This window comes from Equus caballus, chromosome 12 (genome assembly GCF_041296265.1).
Source record: "Equus caballus isolate H_3958 breed thoroughbred chromosome 12, TB-T2T, whole genome shotgun sequence".
NCBI lineage: Eukaryota > Metazoa > Chordata > Mammalia > Perissodactyla > Equidae > Equus > Equus caballus.
The window spans coordinates 29,093,889-29,114,015 of NC_091695.1; the positions used below are offsets into that span (position 1 = coordinate 29,093,889).

The 20,127-nt window shown below is 49.3% G+C and overlaps 1 protein-coding gene across 13 annotated transcripts in view; it reads left to right on the forward strand.

The window, feature by feature from the left end:
• LOC138916649 (liprin-alpha-1-like) overlaps window positions 1-20,127 on the forward strand; it is a 102,166-nt gene that overhangs the window by 10,627 nt on the left and 71,412 nt on the right. For 2 of the 13 annotated variants that reach the window (XM_070229685.1, XM_070229690.1), the window contains exon 1: window positions 5,844-6,242. The exons of 10 other annotated variants lie outside the window; for them this stretch is intronic. In XM_070229685.1, the coding sequence (XP_070085786.1) occupies window positions 6,189-6,242 (54 nt within the window). In that variant the 5' untranslated portion in view covers window positions 5,844-6,188. Of the gene's footprint in view, window positions 1-5,843; window positions 6,243-20,127 lie in introns of those variants that run through there. One more of the 13 variants, XM_070229684.1, reaches the window with a different exon arrangement.

The following is a 20,127-nucleotide window of genomic DNA, read 5'->3' on the forward strand; positions in this document are numbered from 1 at the left end:
CCCTTTCAAAGGACAGCTTTTGGCTTTATTGATTTTTTTCTGTTTAGTATTTGTTCTCTATTTTGTTAATTTATGCTTTTTTCCTTCCATTTGCTTTGTGTTCTGTTTGCTGTTCTTTTTTCTAGTTTCTTGAGATAGATGCTTAACTGATTTTGGCTCTTTCGTCTTTTCCAGTCTATGTATGTGAGGCTCCAGCTGGCCCTGTAAGTGCACCTTTAGCTGCATCCCGCAAGTTTTGAAAGCCAGATTTTCGTTCTCTCTTGTGTGAAAACATGTTCTGATGTTCATCGTGGTATCTTTTTTTACTCATAAAGTTTTTAAAGAATTATGTCACTTGACTTCCCAACGTTTGTGGGGATTCTCTGGTTAGCTTTTTGTTGGTTTCTACCTTCCTTGCATGAAGATCCCTGTCTTGGTCTTTTGGGGCTGCTATAATCAGATGCATAGACTAACTGGTTTCTGAACAACAGAAGTTTATTTCGCATCGTTCTGGAGGCTGTGAAGTCCCGGATCAAGGCACCGGCAGATTCCGTGGCTGGTGAGGGGCCGCTTCCTGGTTCGTAGACGGCCAGCCTCTCACTGTCCTCACATGGCGGAGGGGGCGAGGGAGCTCTCTCAACTCCAGACTAATCACCTCGCAGAGTCCCCGCCTCCTGATACCATCACCTTGGGGCTGACGAATTTTAGGGGGACGTAAACTGTCAGTCTGTTGTAATCTCTACGTACACCCTGCATTATTTCAACGTTTTGAAATGAGTCGAGCTTTCCTAATGGCCCAGCGTACATTCATTTTTGTTAAACGTTCCTTGGGCCCTTGAAAATGTTATTTATCGGTGAGAATGCAGTGTTGTATGTATACCAGTTAGATCAAGTTTGCTAATCATATAATTTAGATTCTAGTAGCCACATTACATAAAGTAAAAAGAAATAGGTGAAATTAATTTTGATAATGTATTTTATTTAACCTAAATATCCAAAATATTATAATTTCAATGTGTAATCAACATGAAAAGACTACTGAAATATTTTGCCTTCTTTTTGTTGTGATAAGTCTTTAAAATCTGGTGTGCATTCTTGCAACACGTCTCAATTTGAAGTAGGCACATTTCAGGTACTTAATAGCTGCATGTGACTGTTTACTGGGCAGCCCAGTTCTACACTCTTACTTTGTTTTTTTTGAGGAAGATTAGCCCTGAGCTAACATCTACCGTCAGTCCTCCTCTTTTTGCTGAAGAAGGCTGGCCCTGAGCTAACACCTGTGCCCGTCTCCCTCTACTTTATACGTGGGGCGCCTGCCACAGCATGGCTTGATGAGCAGTGTGTAGGTCTGCAGCCAGGATCTGAACCGCCGAACCCCAGGCCACCGAAGTGGGACGTGGGAACTTGACTGCTGCACCACTGGGCCGACCCCTACACCCGTACTTTTTTTGGGTCTGTTTTTTCTATCAGTTACTGAGAGATGTGTCTTAAAGCCTCCCACTGTGATGTTGGCTTTGGTTGTTTCTCCTTTTCTATTTCTATCAATTTTTCTGTCTTTTGAGATCGTGTTGTGAGGTGCATTCAGATTTAGCGTTTTTATCTTCTTGGTGGATTGCACTTTATCATTGTGAAATGCTCCTCGTTAGTCAGGCTTCTTGCTGTCGAGGCTGCTTTATTTGATAGTGATCTTTGCCACATCGGTGTTCTCTTAGGTAGCGTTGGCCTGGGGATGTTTTGCTTTCACCTGTCTGTGATCTTGTATTTTTAAGCGTGCCTCTGTGGAGAGTATACAGCTAGTTTGATTTTAATCAATTTGACGATTTTTATCTTTTAATTAGAGCGTTTGCTCCATTTAAATATAATTGCTGGTACTTTGGTTTGTAGGTACCATGTTACTATCTGTTCTCTGTTTGTTCCACCTATGCTGTGCTGTGTTTCTCTCTGGCCTTCTGTTAGACGTATCGTGGTGTTTAGTTCGGTACTTCTCTCTTAGGTTGTTGGCTGTGTACATTCCTAGATACAGGGTGCATTTTACATTTGAGCCTTATTTACTGCTTTTACTACCTCCTGACACTGCTGTTTCCTTTGACAGTTGAACTGCACTGAACTCCCTCCCGCCTCCTGTGTCATTATCATACTTTTGAATTTTAGATACATTTTTGGCATTATCCTCGTTTTGTACAGTTAGTGCTTATGAAGGTTGATTCTCGTAGTGACCCTTTCTGTTGCTCTTCACTCCTCGTTTTTTCGTATTTCTGTCAGAGACTACTTTTCCCTGAAGAACTGCTTTCATAATCCTTTTAGTTCACGCCTGTGGGCAATGAGTTGTCTCATTCTTGTTTCCTGAAAAGTCTATATTTTGTCTTCACTTTTGAAGTGAAAAGTCTATATTTTGTCTTGACTTTCTATTGGGTATAGGATTCCAGGTTGGTGGTTATTTTCTTTCGGCATTTTATAGATGCCAATCCATTGTCGTCTGGCTTCCTTCCCTGTCCTTAAAAAGTCAGCTCTCAGTGTTCCTGTTGTCCCACTGAAGGTGGTGCCTTTTTTCGTCTGGCTCCTTTTGACACTTTGTTCTTGCCTTAGGCACACTCCGAAGGACTGCTGAAAACCAAAGTGTGGTTTTCTTTGTTGAGTCAATGGCTTGATTCCTTCATCAATTTCAGACAAGTTTTGACCATTGTCTGTAGATGTTTCTTACTCCCTGTTCTGTCTTTCCTCACTTTGGGAGTCCCCATTTATATGGACATTAGACCTTTTACCGTGTCCTACATGTCTTTTGGGCTCCTTCTGTATTTTCCAGACTTTTTTCTTGTGACTTCTATCTGGCTGTTTTTTACTGACCTGTCTTCTGGTTCACTGATCCTCTCTTCAGTTGTGTTCAACCTGAGCTTAAACCCATAGATTGGGTTCTTAATTTCACTTACCCTATTTTTCAGTTCTAGAATCTGTTTTGATTCTTTGGTGAAAATTTTCATTTTGTCAAGTCTATTTTTGACCAGTTGAAGTCTGCATCTGATAACTACACTGTATGGGTCACCCCAGGGTCTGTTTCTATTTCTGTTTTCCTTTTTTCTCTTGGTCCTGTTTGTTGTTATTTTTCTAAGTGAACCTTGGGCGTTATGGATGAAAACCTGTGGAGACTCTAGGTGATGCTGTCTTCCCTCAGCGCTTCCTCTGACACACACCCAGAGGACAGACACTCTCCGTTCAGCCAGCTTCTGAGCGACTCTAGGCTGGATTCGGTCTTTGTAAGCCTCAGTCCTTATAAGCTGCCTTCATCTGCCCTCTCACCCAGTGTGTAGCCCCCGGGTCTCCATCTGAAAGCCTGAAGTGTTTCCCGGGGCCCCTCCTCCTTGGCAGGTCCTGAAGCCCAATTTTTGTCACCTGAAGACAATGAGATTCCTGAAGGCTCAGCCTGTCAGGCAGTTTTTGCACAGTGCTGGGCTCATTTTCTCTGCCTCCCTTTTCTCAGAGATCTTGGCGCCTTAAGTCCCGTCTGATTTGTCAGGCCTGTATTTGAATTTCTGTCTTCCCAGCCCCATGGAACTCTCCAGAGCTCTGTTAGCCAGTACTTTCTGCTTGGCTTTCTGCTGTTTTCTTCCCAGCTTATTGGTGCATTTCCCCAAATCCCTGAGGAACACCTGATCGTCCCATGCCCTGAGGGAGAGAGTGGCTCTCGGAATGTTAGACTGGCCTCAGTGGGCTGCCCTTTTGTTTGGAATCTTTGCCCCTCCAGTTGGCTGCCTCAGTATCTCCTTGATGCCTTCAAACAGTCTTAAAAGTGTATCCAGCTTTTCTAGTTGTTGGTGAGTGGATCTCCTGCAGGCTGTTCGTGTATGTAGCTGGACGTGGGCAAACAAATCGGTGTTCCCTCTCCATCTGAAGCAAGATGTCAGAGTCCTAGTAAGTATAGTGATCGTTATTGTTATGAGAGCAACCTAAACCCACTAGTCCTTGCTTAGTACCCCCTGTTCTTTTTCTACTCAGCATCCCGTTTGCCCTGGCCCAGCCACGTACACAGGGAAAGACGGAGCAGGTGGCCCACCCCACCAGGACACACAGGCAGCACCTCCGCTCCTGGCTCCTCTCTCAGCTGCTGCGCGGACGCTCCATCCTGGCACTGCTCCCTCCTCTTCCCCTTGCCCTGAGCCAGCCCAGGGCAGGCTTTGTGATGACAGGCTGGCAGTGGCAGAGGAGAAGGCTTAAGAGTTGGAAGGGGTTAAGTGACATTCTGTGAATTGATCACATGTGAGTCTTCACTTTGAGTGTTTAAACAAATTACTGCTTTTAAGCTTCCCTCCGGTTTCATTTTAAAGTTGAAAATGCAGATTTTGTTCTTGAAATCTAGTGCAGTGATTTTACAGTGTTTTTGAAAGCACCGAATGAGATTTTAATAAGACGTCTCACTCAGAGAGCTCCAGTATGTAAGACTGAGAAAAGAGAATCTATTTGGGTTGAATTGTGGGTGGGACCCCAGTTGTGGGTCCCCCAGAGTCCACCAATGCCTGAGACGGGGCGTGTCTGTAGGACTCAGAACGCCCTCGGGAGTAAGGTCTTAAAGCCACGACCTCGTGACGCCTGAGTCGACCTGTGTCGGGTGTGTTGGTTGTCAGAGCACAGGTCGAGGCTAAACTGGTAGCGGTATGAGGTGTGCTGGGGGCTGGAAAGGAAGAAGGTGCAGGTGCAGCCCGGTCGGCAGGAGGAGAAAGGACGAAAGATGATGCGGGGGACAGCTCGGGTGGTTGGGGTGACAGAGGAAGGTGCAGACACTGGGCAGTGTCTGGGGTGTTCTGGTTGTCACAGCTAGGGGCAGGGGTGCTCCTACACATTCTGCAGTGCGGCCCCCACAACGAGGAGTTACTACTATTCAGGAAGCAGGTGCCAAGTGGAGAGGCTCTGGTGGAGGAACCCAGGCTTCTCCCGGGGACTGCTCTAATCTCCAGTGGGGTGCGGCGCGCCCCTGTCGTTTCATCCTGAGTGCTCTTAGCAAGGCTTCATCAAGCCCTTGCTGGGCTTAAGCTGGTGAGTAAATGAGGGAGAATTGACCTCGTAGTCCGCATGAGGTGAGACTAGCTCAGTGACTGCTGACTGAGGGTCCATTCTAGACGTCCCCTTCAGTTTAGATAGTGCCCCTCTGGTGGCCGTTACTGACTGCTGCTCTTGTAGGAGGAGGTGGCAGACCCCCCAGAAAATCAGGCTTATTTCTGTTGTGTTTGGTTTATGAAACAGTTAAATATATCCCTTCAAAGTAGTATTGGACTATTTGCATCTTGTCTCTTTTCTACACACTCAACTTGCCATCTCTTTGAAAGCAGCCCTGCCTTCTTTTCTTTTTTGAGGAAGATTAGCCCTGAGCTAACTACTGCCAGTCCTCCTGTTTTTGCTGAGGAAGACTGGCCCTGAGCTAACATCCATGCCCATCTTCCTCTACTTTATATGTGGGATGCCTACCACAGCATGGCATGCCAAGCGGTGCCATGTCCGCACCCGGGTTCCGAACTGGCGAACCCTGGGCCGCAGAGAAGCGGAACGTGCAAACCTAAGTGCCGTGCCACGGGGCTGGCCCCGCCTTCTTTTTTTCTTTTTGTGAATCCTCTTCTTTTTGCTGAGGAAGACTGGCCCTGAGCTAACATCCGTGCCCATAATTCCTCTGCTTTATGTGTGGGATGCCTGCCGCAGCCTGGCCTGACAAGTGGTGTGCAGGTCCGCCCTCGGGGTCCGAACCAGCAAACCCCACGCCGCCCAAGTGAAGAGTGTGAACTTAACCACTGTGCCACCGGGCCGGCCCCCAGCTCTGCCTTCTTGTCTTCCTGTTTCTGTCCCTTTAATCGTCTGCAGGAGCCAGCGCCACCCCCAGCCCCTCTGTGACTATATCTGGTTCCGGGTTCCAGGTTCCGTGCTCCTGGGAGACAGTGGTGGAGGCACACAGGATCGCAGTCCTCAGAGAGCTGACAGAGCGGATCCTTTCTCACGATCAGTACAGGTTGTGAGCGCACCCTGACAGGAGGAAGTAGTTAAGAGGAAAGACACGACCCGGTGTGTGGGCAGGCCGCCTGTGTGCACACCGTGGTCCAGCAAAGGCCTTTCGGAGGGCTCACGTTTGAGCCAAGATCTGAAGCTGAGCGGAGCCAGCCTGAGCGCTTTCCCGGTGCTGGGCCTGCTGGGGCCAAGGCCAGGGGCAAGGAACAACTTGGCCGCGTCAGGCCATGAAGCTGTTGCGGAGGTTCCTGGACCGGAGGCGGAGGGAAAAGACGAACAAGGTGAGGGGGACCAGGGAGTTGGGAGTCAGGTGGAGCCTTCCCCAGCAGAGCTGGGATTTTTGTTTTGTTTTTAAGGACTTCTGAGGGCCCCAGGGTATTGTGGCTTCTCAGGAAGGGGTTGAGGTGATTTGGGTGGGTTTTTATGACGCTGGTGCTGTGTGGAGAATGGGTTGAGCTGGAGGCAAGAACGGATGGGGAGTAGGAACCGTTGGTCCAAGAAGGCACTCCTGATGCCTGGGTTGAGCTGTGAAGTTAGTGCTTTGGGCCAGCACTAAAGTCCCGTTCACATCGCCCACCCCACAGAGCGCAGAGCAGTGTGCATGTGTATGATGTTGCAGAGCTAGAGAATGTTTCAGTGGCGGGTGTGTAACGGCTGTGTGTGTACGCCTGTCACGAGCACAGCACTGTGTTCAGATACTTCCCGAGTGCCTGTTACGGGGCAGGCACTGTTCTAGGTGCCGAAGAGTCAGGATGTAGTAAGGGGCGCATAACCCAGGTATGTTTCAGTTGTGCAAGGAGAGCTGGAGGACGGAAGGGCTGTGTGGGTTCAGCTGGAGCAGGTGAAATGTGTGGACGGTGCGGTGGCTGCAGCCGTGGCTGTTTTGTCCTGGGTGTCTGTGCAGGCGGACTTGGGGAGGCCGTGATCCCTGTACTTTCAGCCACGCCCTCTGCTCTGTCTCGCAGAGACCTGCCTCAGCGCCACGCTCTCTACCTCCGTTTGGGCGGTCTTTGGGTTCCTTCAGTTCAACATCGGCCACAACCATCCTTTGCCCTCGTCTGTCCCTCCTCCTGTGAGCAGTGTGGCCTCCCCCCAGCCAGGGGCTCAGAAACCGGGGAGCCCGCTTCGCCTCTTCCTCAGCCTGCAGTCTGCAGGTCCTGAGGCGTGTGCCTGTCCTGTCGGAGCCCGCCTCTGAGGTGCACTGGCGAGAGCTGGACCGTTTTTTCCATCAGGGTGATTCGAGGAGCGGTTGGCTCCCGTGGCCTCTCCCGCCCCGGCCCCCTGTGGTCTGGCACCCGCCGCGCTGAGCTGTGGGCAGTTCCTCACATGCAGATGTGTTGTTTTCTGGAAACTTCTTTGTAAATATGCTGTTCTCAGAGAAGGCGGTCTTTTTTACTCACCCTGTGTTCTGCTTGCTGATTCTTCGTGCTAACGACTGCTAAGTAATTTGATAACTAACTCTTTTGGAGAACCAGTTTCGCCCTGTGAATAAAGATCTTCAAAAGTGCTCGTATTCTGCCCGAGCAGTTTTACTTCTGCTCCAGAAATGGTTGCTTTCTGGAGGGGACTTTCGGCATAAGGATGTTCACCATAACAACTTAGCGTGTTTACATCCTTTATTCCTGAGCAAGTTAGAAAAGTAATAGATGCCAGCATCTATTTATTTTTAGAAACCATTTAAAGCATAAATAATGTGTAATTCCCACTTCATGGGTTTACCATCTCTCGCTTTTGCCTCCCAGCCTCACCTCCTTCCCCCTGGTTTTGGCATCACCTCGGGAGGGACATGAGTTCCTGTGGGCCCGTTCTTGTGGTTGGAGGTGGGGCAGCGGGCCCTGGCTGTGACTGCAGACCACGCTGGACTCTCCCGGAGCTTCCTCGGGCGTCTGCGGAGGGCCACAGACAGGGAGCCCATTCCCAGCGACCTTCCTGGTCAGCTGGGGCCTTCTAGTAGTCGGAGTGCCCATTGGTGTTCCTGCCCGAACCGGGTCCTGTACTGGAGGTTGCAAAGTGGTGATTTTTCTGACTCAATCCTCCTTCATTTGTTAGCTGCTCCTCTTCAGTAAGGAGCATCCCTTTCTGTTCTCTTTCTCTCTCTCAGTTGCTGTGGCCCCTTGCATTTGTATTTATTCAGTGTATCGCAGTCAGTTATCATCATTATTCCTTTGGATACTCAGATTGTCCCCTCAGCTGGGCTCCTGTGTCCTTTCACCAGGGCCCTATTAGTCTTTGAATGCTCCGTTGTTTCCTGACACAGAATTTGTCGCAGACCCACTTTGTGTTTCTCCTGCCTCAGATCTGCAGTCGTTCCTCTGAGGAGCCCTGGTTCCTTTTGGTGGGGAAATGCTGTTTAGAAATCAGTATCTGGGGGCTCGGTGTGCTCACTGTCACAGAGGTTCACATCTAGGTTCTTTTCGGGACAGAGCTGGAGAAAAATCTTGACAAAAAGAAAAACCTGGATTTCATATTGGTATTTCCTTTACAAATTAAACCTAGTTTTTTCCCCTTAATTTCTTTCTTTCTTTTTTTCTTTTTTCTTTTTTCTGCTTGATCTCCCCCAACCCCCCGATACATAGTTGTATATCTCAGTTGCAGGTCCTTCTAGTTGTGGCACGTGGGATGCCGCCTCAGTGTGGCCTGACGAGCAGTGCCATGTCTGCTCCCCGGATCCGAACCCGCGAAACCCTGGGCCCCCGAAGCGGAGCGCATGAACTTAACCACTCGACCCCGGGGCCGGCCCTTATTTTATACTTCTTGTCTTAGACTGACAGTTTTGATTTCTAATGATATTAGCCTTAATTTTTTTATCCTATGATACACATAAAATAGTTTAAACCTTTTAATATCGTATTGTTATAATCATCCTGTTGAGTGAAGTTTTAGAGTTTCTTTGTAGTTCTTTTGGATCTTAGAATAAACCTATCTTAAGAATACATAGCTAGAATAATGGGTTTCAAAGCAATGTGAAGTAACATAACCGCACAACATTTGATAAACAGTTGGAGTGCCCGTTGGTGTTCCTGCCCAAATCGGGCCTTCTGTTGGAAGTTGCAAAGTTCATTTGTTTCTGCTGCTTCTTAAGTTTAGGGTTTACATTGTTCTTCTGGAGTTAATTTTTCTTCAAATACATAAAGCTTTTACGTGATTCAAAAACGAGAAGTATAGAAAAAGGCATAGTCGGAAGTCTTGCTCCTCCCGTCCCTGTCCCACTCACGCCTTCTAGGTGGGGGACCACGGTCCGGTTTGCCTGAGGGTAGGCCTGGGTTTTGCCTCTTATCCTCAGGCAATTAGCAGTCGTGCCCCTTTCACTCTCAGAAATGAAGCATAGGGAAAGCCTTGTCGGCGCTTGCTAATGCTCATGAGAGAGCGGACAAAATGTTTCCACTTGGTAGGTTTTTCCCTGTGGCTGGAAGGAAGCTCTTGGCCGAGCTCTGCTGACTTGGATCGCGGTTCGCTGGGCAGGGAAGGTCCACCGAGGGAGTTCTTTGTGGCTTCCAGAGGCTCATTCTTATTCTGAGGAGGAAATTTCCTCTTTCTCTGAAAATAATCTGGGAGCTTGAAGCATATCTTGCATTTCCAAGTTTTTCTGCTTTGCAAATGGGTAATTATCCCTCCTGCCTATGTATTTTTAAACCTTTGCCAGTAGTAATATGGAAATTGATTTCGTGTAGCGCCATGCTGAAGAAGACTAATCAATGTCTCTGAGCCCTTAACATCTCTGGAAATCCCGGGGTGCTGCTAAGAAGCTAGGACACACTCTTGCTCCCGCCTTAAAAATAGTTCATGGGGAAAACGTGAGTGACAGGTGAGGTCGCGATAGCCTGCGCGCCCTGCAATAGAAACAGCTGTGGCAGGGCAAGGGTATTTTGAAGAGTATTAATTCTAGGATAGTCTGATGTGTTATTTTCATGCAAATGAAAATATGAAAGACTTCATTTTTGACTGAGTGTGAAATGCAGTTGATGCACAGAGTTAAAGAAGTCCCGTATAGAATTTTACTTGGCTGTTTTGTGGCTCAGCTCCTGTAGCTCCCGCAGAGATACACACGGAAGGGAGACCGTCAGCCAGCTGGCGTCTCCTTCTTCGTGCTGTTTGAAGGCGCCTCACGCAACGTGCTGAGTGCCTGTCCCTCCTCCGGCGGACAGACTGACTGCAGAGGACAGTGGCAGCAGGTGTGTGGGTGTGTGCCGCCCTGTCTCCTGTGCTGCCGTCCGTCTCTGTAGGTAGACCCCCGGTCTCCCTCGGTCCCGGTGGGCAAGGCTCGGAGGAAGCAGCCTGGTGGGCAGTCGGCGGACTCGCGCCCCATCCTCGCCGAGTTCCCTGCGTCAGTTACCTCGTCTCTGAGCCTTCGGAGTTCTCATCCGTCAGTTAGGGACGGTAACTGTCGGTTTTGCTTCAGCAAATATTGATTGTCTGCCGTGTGTTAGGCACTGTCTGTCCAAGGGCTGGGTAGACAGATGTTTGGGGGATTAAATGAGATAATAGCCAGCATTTATTGCTTCTAAGCCTCTTTCTGTGAGTTATCTCCCTGAGTCTCATAACAGTACTGTAGAGCATTCTTTCTACTATAAATAGTGCTGGAAGGCAGGGGCCTGTTCCGCAGCCCGTCTGACAGTGAAGGAATTGAGGCACGGAGAGGTTTGGGAGCCCCTTCAGAGGCCGGTAGCGAATGAGTGTGGAGATTGGTTATGGTGAAGAGTGCTTCCCTCTGACTCCCACAGTTAACCGTGACCAATAGGGAAAAAAGGAGAATGACGAAGAAAAAGTGCAAACGGTATGCAAATGTGTGGTGGACAGAGTGACAGTCTCTCTCTCCACCCCGTATGTCCACAGTGTGGGGTATTTTATCTGAAAGGCGGTGGTGTTTTTACTGTGCGTTCATACTTTTCGTAGAGAAAGATGGGTGAAGTTCTACATTGTGAGAATACAAGTAATGAGTAAAATAAACTTGCTGAGTCAGGGGGCTTAGCGACAAGCTGCCTGGTGATCCGTGCAGAGAAATAAATTATTCTAAGGCCTTTGGTTCCCCGCGTCAATGGGAGGGTGGGAGAAGAGCTCTGGAGGCCCCCCCGGGTGTGTTGCGGTCCAGTGCTGCCCCCCTCCCGCATCCTCACCAGGCGTGCCTCAGTCCAGTGCTGCCCCCCTGCCGCATCCTGAGCTGGCGTACCTCGGTCCAGTGCTGCCCCCCTGCCGCATCCTCACCAGGCGTGCCTCGGTCCAGTGCTGCCCCCCCTGCCGCATCCTCACCAGGCGTGCCTCGGTCCAGTGCTGCCCCCCTGCCGCATCCACACCAGGCGTGTCTCGGTCCAGTGCTGCCCCCCTGCCGCATCCTTGCCCGGCGGGGCCCGCGATTAAAGGATGCCTCTGCACACTGCTCGCTTCTTGTCTCAAGTCTGAGATTGGCAGGCCTGGGGCCGTCCTGCGCTGCCCCAAATGCAGGAGAGGCCGGGAGAGTAAGTGCCTGGGGCTCTCAGCTCCTCTGGCCCGGTGCTGTTCCCAGGCCTGGTGAGGGGCTCAGAGGCCAGGCAGCCAAAACAGGTGACAAATTGTGACAGCGTGCCTGAAATCACTGCAGCTGTGCCTCTGCAGCTGGAGAAGGCAGTTTAGTGTTACTTACATGGCAGCTGGAACGCTCCTCCTGGCTGGGATTATCGGGGCCAACTGCCACCTCCCCCTCCCCTGCCCTGACTTCCCCGAGAACGGAAGAGAACACGTGTTAAATAAACCCGGGGATTAGGGATTTGGAGTTATATACCGCCCCCCCCCCCCGTTTGTTACTTTTATTCTCCTTCCTGATGATCTTGACTCCATTTCTGTGAGACAGTTTCACAAACTGGACAGCGTGTCTTTTTGATGTGTGTATGGTGGGTGCCTGACAGTCACCAGAGTGGGAGAAAGGCCCATGCAGGACAAAGTAGTAGGTGGTTAGAATAAAGGGTTTAAGTTGGAGAGAATGTGCATTCCGAGGTTGTTTTCTTGTGCAAACCATAGAAATAGTTGTTCCTAACGAAGTTTGACGATGAACTAAGAGATTGTGTGGAAGCAGATTCCTGATTATAGGTTCTGCGTAGTTTGTACAAACCCTTAACGTCCAGTTCGTTCCCCTTCATGTTCCCCTTCATGTTCCCCAACTGTGTCCACAGGGCTGGGCGCTGCGGGAAGGGAGCTGTTTCCAGCAGACCTGGAAGCGTTAATACAGTAGCCGCTCTTTCCGCGGCTTCCAGGCTGCGAGCCCGTGCCCCCGCCTGGCCTGGAAACCCACGAGCTGTGGAGGGCAGGGCGTCACTGCCCACCGTGTCTGGGACTCGGGATGCGGGTTTCTCTGTGCTTTGAAACGCTGCCGGTGTTCCTTCAGTTGTAAATTCGTCTGAAGAGCCTCTGCTGGGAAGTTTTATAGTAATGCCGTGTAAAGAGATAGTGACACACGTAGTGCTAATTTGCAGTAACTTTAAGCATTGCCAGTAATTTAATTTCCAGGGAGCTCCTGAACCGCCTGTGCTCGGGTCTCCGTGGTTCTGCTTGCTGCGCTCGCTGGCGGGCATTAGGTTCGTTCCAGTTGGAAAACCTCTGCGGGAAGGACGGAGGGAAAGGAAGCACTTGCTATCCACACATTCTTGGGTAATTATTTTCATTTGAACGAAAGTTTTGTGCCACTGACTAGGAAATACGTTAAATCCTAGCCCTCTGCTCCCTCTGCTCTAGTCGTCATCTTGGAGATTCCTTCGTCTCTGTGGGGTCACCCGTCCCCTTTTTGAAGATGATCGCCACGTTTCTGTCTGGAGCTCCACATTTGGGATGCTCCTGCATGCCCAGCCCCGAGTTTTGCCATATCCCTTAGACGGCCCGTAGACGTCCTGCTGTGTCTCAGTCCAGGGTCCTGCTCCGCCTTCCTCCTTGGTCAGCCTCGAGTCTCCCCGCCTCCCTCCCCACTTCACGTGCCTCCTCTGCCCTTCCTCGCTCATCCTGCTGGGCCAGTCCGCAGCTCTGTCCGTGTTTTCTGCTCTCACGTCGTTTCTGTTTTCCTTTGTGCTCTGGTGCGCTAGCTTGGGCCGTTCGTGGGGCCTTGGTGTCTACATGAGGTGGCTTTGCTTGTGCTTTCTTCCTTTCCAGGCCACCTAGCTCCCAGGGTAACCCAGACCTCTGGCATGAGAAGGTTTTGGCAGGGCCTATCCATGGCAGCAGGTGTTTGGCAGTTTGGCATTCATGGCTCCATGTTCTGGCTTTATTCACCTTTCCCACATCTTTCCCTCTGTAAATGCCCCTTCACTCTGCCCAACCAGTCTGCTCACTCTGCTCCCCTTCCCTGACGCCTCGTCCTGCGCGATTCCCTGCTCGGGTACTGCCTCTCCCTCTCCTCGCTTTCATCAGACCCCAGCTGCCTCTCCAGGCCGAGGTCACCCCTGTGAGGTCTGCTCGGACCAACTCCGATTCCTACTGGGATTCAGAGTCGCTCCCATCTCTAGGAGACGACAGATTTGGTGCTTGGGGCTGGTTTTACTGTGATTCCTTTTATCTTTTCTCCCGTTTTTCAAAATGCCACCAGCTTTAAGAAAAACGCAGATGAAAGAGTAGGATCAAGGTCATTCTTGAGGGGGCAAAAGAAATCACAAAAAGATCTCCTGTGGGGCGTGTGGCCAGCCTCTTTCTCCCCGTGGGATGATGGCGGTGGGCTTGCTGGGTGAGCGTGGAACAGTCTGCTTTTTCACTGACTGCTGCGTGGCTTCCTCTTCTTTCCCACCCTCCCCTCCTCCTCTACCTCCCCCTCCACACCCGTGTCAAATCTTGGATCCTCTGCTTACTAACTTTCTGATCTTGGCCAAGATATTTCACTTCTGAGACCGTTTTGTCGTCTGTAAAGTAGAGATACTATTTATTTCCCAATATTATAGGCAGATTTAGTGAGAACTAAAATAAAGCATCCACCGCTGTACCCTGCAGAAGATGGGCCTTCATTAGATGCGAGGTGTCTGTCTGCAGACCCCGTAACCCCGACTCGGGTGACTGGGAGGGCGTACAGCCTGCGGGGGCTTGGTTTGGGTGCTCACCGTGGGATCTCCCCCTGAAGATGACATCGTCTTGAGCTCTGAGTCCCGAGCTGCTTATCAGCCAAGTGACCTTTGTAGGTCACTAACCTGCCCGGGCCTGTCTTCCAGTCTGTGAAGTGAGCTCATTATGTATGCCTTCCTGTCGTATGTGACATCTACTTTTATGTGATAAATATTGGAAAATATTTTGAAAACCAGTCAAGCATTAAGCACGTATAAAGTTATTACAATGAATATTTGTGTCTTAGGAGTACTTAGCATCGTGCCTCCCAACTTTTTTGTTCAGTAAATTGTCCAGATTAATAGGGCTGCTCCTTCTCCAGCTGGTATTGCTGTCTCCTGAGCTTGCTGGAGCCTCGAGAGGAAATCCCTAATAAAGTAGCTTCCGTTCCAGTTTTGTACTTAGACCTTTGGTTCTTTCTGAGACGCCCTTCTTGTTAAGTTAGAGGGTAGGTAAAACTGGTTATAATATAAGGCTCGTGTGAGACTGGTTTGCAAGACGTGAATACACGGAGCCATGACAGTTTAAGAAGGTTACAACGCGGTAATATTCACAGTCAGACGTAGTCGTTGCTGGTTCAGATCCACGGGGACCTGTTGTTTGAACACTACATTGTTCGCCCGGGCTGGGGATTTTGAAACAGTGAGGGGAGCAGTTCTTTCCCTCGAGCAGACTCGTGTGAGTGTGGTGCTGCACGGAAGGGACAGGTGCTGTCTTTCTCAGGGGCCGGCGGAGCCTGTACAGAGCGGCAGGGTTGAGCTCCGGCTGCGACGTCGTGTTGGGCATGCGGGAGGCGCGGGGCTGGGGCGGCATTGGGAAGGAGGAGCTGCCACGGGCGCGCGAGCACGAGCAGAGGGCGCAGTTTGGGCCGGCTGGGCGGGCCTGCTGCGTGTCGGGTGGTTTGCTGCGGAGGGGTGTGGTGTGCCAGGCACGCCGGGTGGGAGGAGAAGGGTCGACAGAGGAACAGAAAGGCACCGAGGGTGTGAGCTCACGGCAGGGCGGTCCCCGAGGGCTGGAGTCAGTTCTCTGAGAGCGCTCTGGTGGAGCAGCGTGATGGGGGCCCTGCAGGTTCCGAGAGGCCGCCTTTGTTGACGCTGCACCCTTACCTGAGATCCGCCAGCCAGCTGTGTGTGCTCCGGGGGCCGTTGTCACTCCTGCTGTGGACACTGCAGGAGAGGGGGTCGACAGCGTCTTCGGGCTCACCTGTCCTCACTACTGTCAGCCGAGGCTGCGTGGCCTTGCACGCCGCAGCTCCTGTGTTTCTTTGACTTGTTAGCAGGCGGGGAGGAGCTGCTGTCAGTGTAGCCTCAGGTAGCCGTAGGTGCTCCTTCTGAACTTGTGTTTCTGCTGACCCGGCGTGATGGAGCCGCGGGAGGAATCCCGCATGGAGAACTTTCAGGCACGGCTGATGTCGAGACCCCTGCCTCAGCCCGAGATGCCCTTCTGTCCCGTGTGTCCAAAACGCTCGTCAGAGACGGAAAGGAGAGCAGGCTGCTCGCTTGTCCTCGGTGTCCTGTGCGCTCAGCTGGAGCTTCCAGGTGTGGTCTCCCCGTATGTGTTGCAGTGCTGGCCCAGCTTCTCCGTGCTCGTTCCCTGCCTGCCTTGGGAATTGCGGGTGGCTCTAGGGCAGTGAGGTGCAGTGTGCGGGGACCCAGTTGCCGTCAGAGTGGGGCTGTTGAATAGTACCCGCGGGGGTCTTGTTTGACATTTCTGTTCCCGTCAGTAGTGGAGTCTCAAAGTGTGACAGAGCAGGTCCTGTCTTAGATCCCTTTCTGTGCCGTTGTGCTCGGTGGTACCTATGAAGGCCTAGGGGGTGGTGTCCAAACGCTCTTCCACATCTCGGACGTCCTCATGTAATAAAGGTCATGAAATAACTTCAAAGAGTGCTTCATCACACGCAAAAGAGTGGATTGTGGCTTTCTTTGCAGAATTGAAGTGCTAGTGTGAACTACTGACAAGCCTGAAAAATGCTAAAATTGTAACTGAATCGGGGAAACCTTGCTCACAGCCTAGGACTTTTCAGGAGAATTGCTAACCTGTAAGCTCTAAAGCTGTTCCTGAGAGGGGCTGGGGAGACCAGTATGACGTCATTTTACTAGAGGAGCGGGGGCGTTAATCAGGTTACTGTCCTCCCCTCTCAGGTTCAGGATGCCTGGAACACTGGCACCCTCCATCACTTCTATGCCTTTATTGGCTCCGTGTTTTGGTGGAGCCATCATTGCCGGGAGGGATACCACCACATGCTAAGGCGGGACCACCAGTGGCTCTGGAACGTGGCGGAGTGTGAGTGACGGAGCAGTGACTCGCAGGTGGAGCGTCCTAACGGAGGGACTCCCTCGTGGTAGATGGTGTCAGATGTGCCTCCAAGGGCTCACTAAAAGATGAGCTGCTGTTGTCAAGCAAGGAAGACTAGGAAACATAGTTTAAGGGTCTCGCGGAGATGTTTTAAAGCCTGGTGATGTAAGTGCAGAGTAAGCATGTTCGATGTGGTAACTTAGCGTGCAGCTGGCAGGAACACTTTTGTCTGCCTGTTTACTGTAATAAATTTGTGGGGCTGAGTCGGAGTCAGAGTCGGCTGGTGCTCTACTTTCCTGGAAGGGTGTGTTAACGTGGCCAAGCTTTCGGGCAGCGTCTTCGTAGGGAAATGGGGGGCTGGCCCCTTGAAGTCGCCTTGTGTTTAGGCACACAGACTATGTATGTGATGTTTACATAAGCTTCATAACTGGGGTGTCAAGCTGAATAATCACAGGTTTGTGATTATTTCTACTGTTATGTAATAGCGTAATATTTTAATCTGTCCTTTATTGCCATGGGAGGTTAAAAAAGGCAAAGATTTGGGGCCAGCCCCCTGGTGTGGTTAAGTTCGGTGCACTGCACTTCAGTGGCCTGGGTTTCGGGTTTGGCTCCTGGGCACAGACCTACTCCACTCGTCAGCCATGCTGTGCCAGCAACCCACATGCCAAGTAGAGGAAAATTGGCAACAGATGTTAGCTCGGGGGCAGTCTTCCTGGCCAAAAAGAAAGGGCAAAGATTCTACATAGAGAAATAGCAGTGAAATAAAACATTATTTTTGCAAATAATGTTTTATCTTCTAAAAAGTAGTAAGACAGTCCTCACTTTGCATGGGACTATAAAAATGACCATGCAGCTGGCCCGCTACAAAGCAATCTTAATCATTGATGGAGACGATTATGTTTGTGATTGTTACGTGTTTTTCAAGACATTGCAAACTCTCTTAAATTATAAATGTATGAGGAAATGACAAAAACAGTAAAACTAATCTTTATTTAGTACACTGCAATTTATAACATTAGAAACGTTGAGAATTAAATTCCATAGGTCTTTGAGCCAGCAGGTCCATTTCTGGGTCTGTCCCTCAGAGCAATCCAGTACCTCCTTTTTGTACATAATTTTAAAAAATCAGTACAATATCCTAATTATAAAATAAAGTAAATTTAAAAAGTTAGTTTACGGTGAAACATTTCATTCTGTAAATGTTTGGGCACGACTGCACCGAAGACGCAAGTCAGATGTTTGTACCTTCTGCTGATGAATGAGTTTAAGAGAAGATGATCAGAAGCCATTCCATAGAAAAATAGAGAAATGTGAAAGAAGAGGTGGCCACTCCATAAAAGTGTGTTAGGATAAGTAAACACAGACCAATCTCAATTGTATTTGATCCGAGAAAAATGAATAACCATGACTGAAATAAGGACAAGGTGCCGTTCGTATCACAGATTGTCAAGTAGAGACCTGGGCAAGTACAACAGTCTCGCATACGAGCTGAGCCTTCTTTGCAGGTGAAATGTCAGAAGAGTTCCCTTGGTCATGAGAGGGCCAGGGGAGTGACGGAGGGTCACGAAGAACATATTGCCTCTGGAACTCTCACCAAATGCCCAGGCATGCGTTCAGTCCCTGTCATATGAGAAGATTTTGGAGACCCCTATTTGATGGGCGACAGGGAATGGAAGATGGATCCAAAAAAGAAAGTGGGCCCTAAAGTTTAATAACACACCAGGGTGGCAGAGCTACAGGAAACAGGTGTTTCATAAGCTGCTGGCCCAGGAGGAATAATTTAGCAGTAGCTATTAAAATTGCAACTGACCTTTGACTCAGAAGTTCTAAGGTTTTATCCTGCAGATGCACTTGGCACATGTGCAGAATGATACATGTACAAGGTTATTTGTTGCCATGCTGTTTGTCAGAGCTAAAGATCGGAAGCACAGTCGTAAGTGTCCATCGGTAGGAGAAGAATAAATACGTTACGGCTTTTGTGTCAGTGCGGCTGTGAGAGGAGGAGGACGCTGCGAGCCGGCCGGCCGTCCTCAGGCCGTGTCCCTGCTGGAGAGGCACTAGAGGGAATGCGTGTCTCACTGGATTCTCCGCGCGTCGAACCTCGGGATAAACGGGGAGCGTCTGCCTTCAGCTGCCTGCCGAGTTGAAGAGCCACCAGGGCTGGAAGGGAGGCCTCCATGGATACCTTTATTACCATTTGTAAAAAACAAAGTTTTAAAAGTTGGTGTGAAAAAAAGCTCTGTCCTGAGCATCCTTCCATTGCTGCTGCTATCCCTGTTTTGTAAAAGTTTGTGATGGCCAAAACATCTCCGTGGAAATGTGGATTTTACGCTGCTCCTAATGATGGCTTTAGGCTGTCAAGGTCAGGCAGGCAGTTTCTGGTCTCATACTTTAAAGACAGTTTCTTTATGATTCAGTGGTTTTTTGGCACGTGCATAGATCTATGAAAGGAAGTATTCGAAAATGAAAACTATTTTATACTCCAGTAAGCACGAGCAGCGCCAAAAATCACATACTTGCTTTACTGGAAAGTTTGAAACATGGTGTGAATATAAACTGGACATTAATATGCTTCATATTGTGTTTTCATTTTATTATTATCTAGTGTTGTTAATTTATCTGAAACTCTTTAAGGTAGTCGTCTTTTGTAAAAAAGTAATGTTTAAAAAAAAAACCTACCTAGAAGATTCCAGAAGGCACTCATTCCTATTTGAATAAATATTTCTGCCCTTGATTTTTTATTTCATTGGTTTGATTCTCCCCTGCCGCTCAGGCTCCGTTTGAAAAATTTAATCAGAATGTTTTTGCCTGTGAGTATTTCGCTGTTATTATGCACTGAAATGTTATGCTTCTGAAATATACTTTCACACTAATATTTCAGATTGTTTTGAAATATACGTGTGCATTCATATTTCACATTGTCTTGACTAATTGTGAGACATTATTTGTGTTTAAATACAACATGCTTGTAACAACCGAAAACATTTTGGTTTACTATTTAGCAGAAAGGTAAAAATACGTGAAGCAAATCTTATACTCACTGCCCATGAGTAAATCCCCATTTTTGCTTAAAAGCAGATGCCTTCCAAAGAAGAAAGGAGTGATGGCTAACATAGCTAGAAATTTAAATTGGAAATGAGGAACAAAAATGGAACAATTCGGGGCTGGCCCCGTGGCCGAGTGGTTAAGTCTGTGCGCTCTGCTGCAGGCGGCCCAGTGTTTCGTCAGTTCGAATCCTGGGCACGGACATGGCACTGCTCATCAAACCACGCTGAGGCAGCGTCCCACGTGCTACAACTAGAAGGACCCACAACGAAGAATATACAACTATGTACTGGGGGGCTTTGGGGAGAAAAAGGAAAAAATAAAATCTTTAAAAAAAAAAAGGAAAGGAATAATTCACTCATTGCCATTGTAAAGAAATGTGTCTACCCATGTGTACACCCGAGAGAAAACATAGCATAAATCCACATGAAAACTTGTGCAGGAACGTTCATAGCAGCATTATTCGTGATCGCTAGGAAGTGGAAGCAACCCACATGTTCATCAGCGAATGAAGGGATAAACAAAACATGGTCCATCCATGCGGTCGAATGTTATTCAGCCATAAAAGTGAACAAGGCCCTGACACACGCTACGATGTGGATGAACCTTAAATATGTGATGCTGACTGAAAGACACCAGACACGAAAGGACAGATATTGTGTGATTTCATTTATACGAAACGTCCAGAACAGGGGAGTCCGTGGACTCAGCGGATTTGTGGCTGCCAGGGGCTAGGGGGGAGGTAATGGGGAGTGACTGCTAATGGATCAGCTTTTGGGG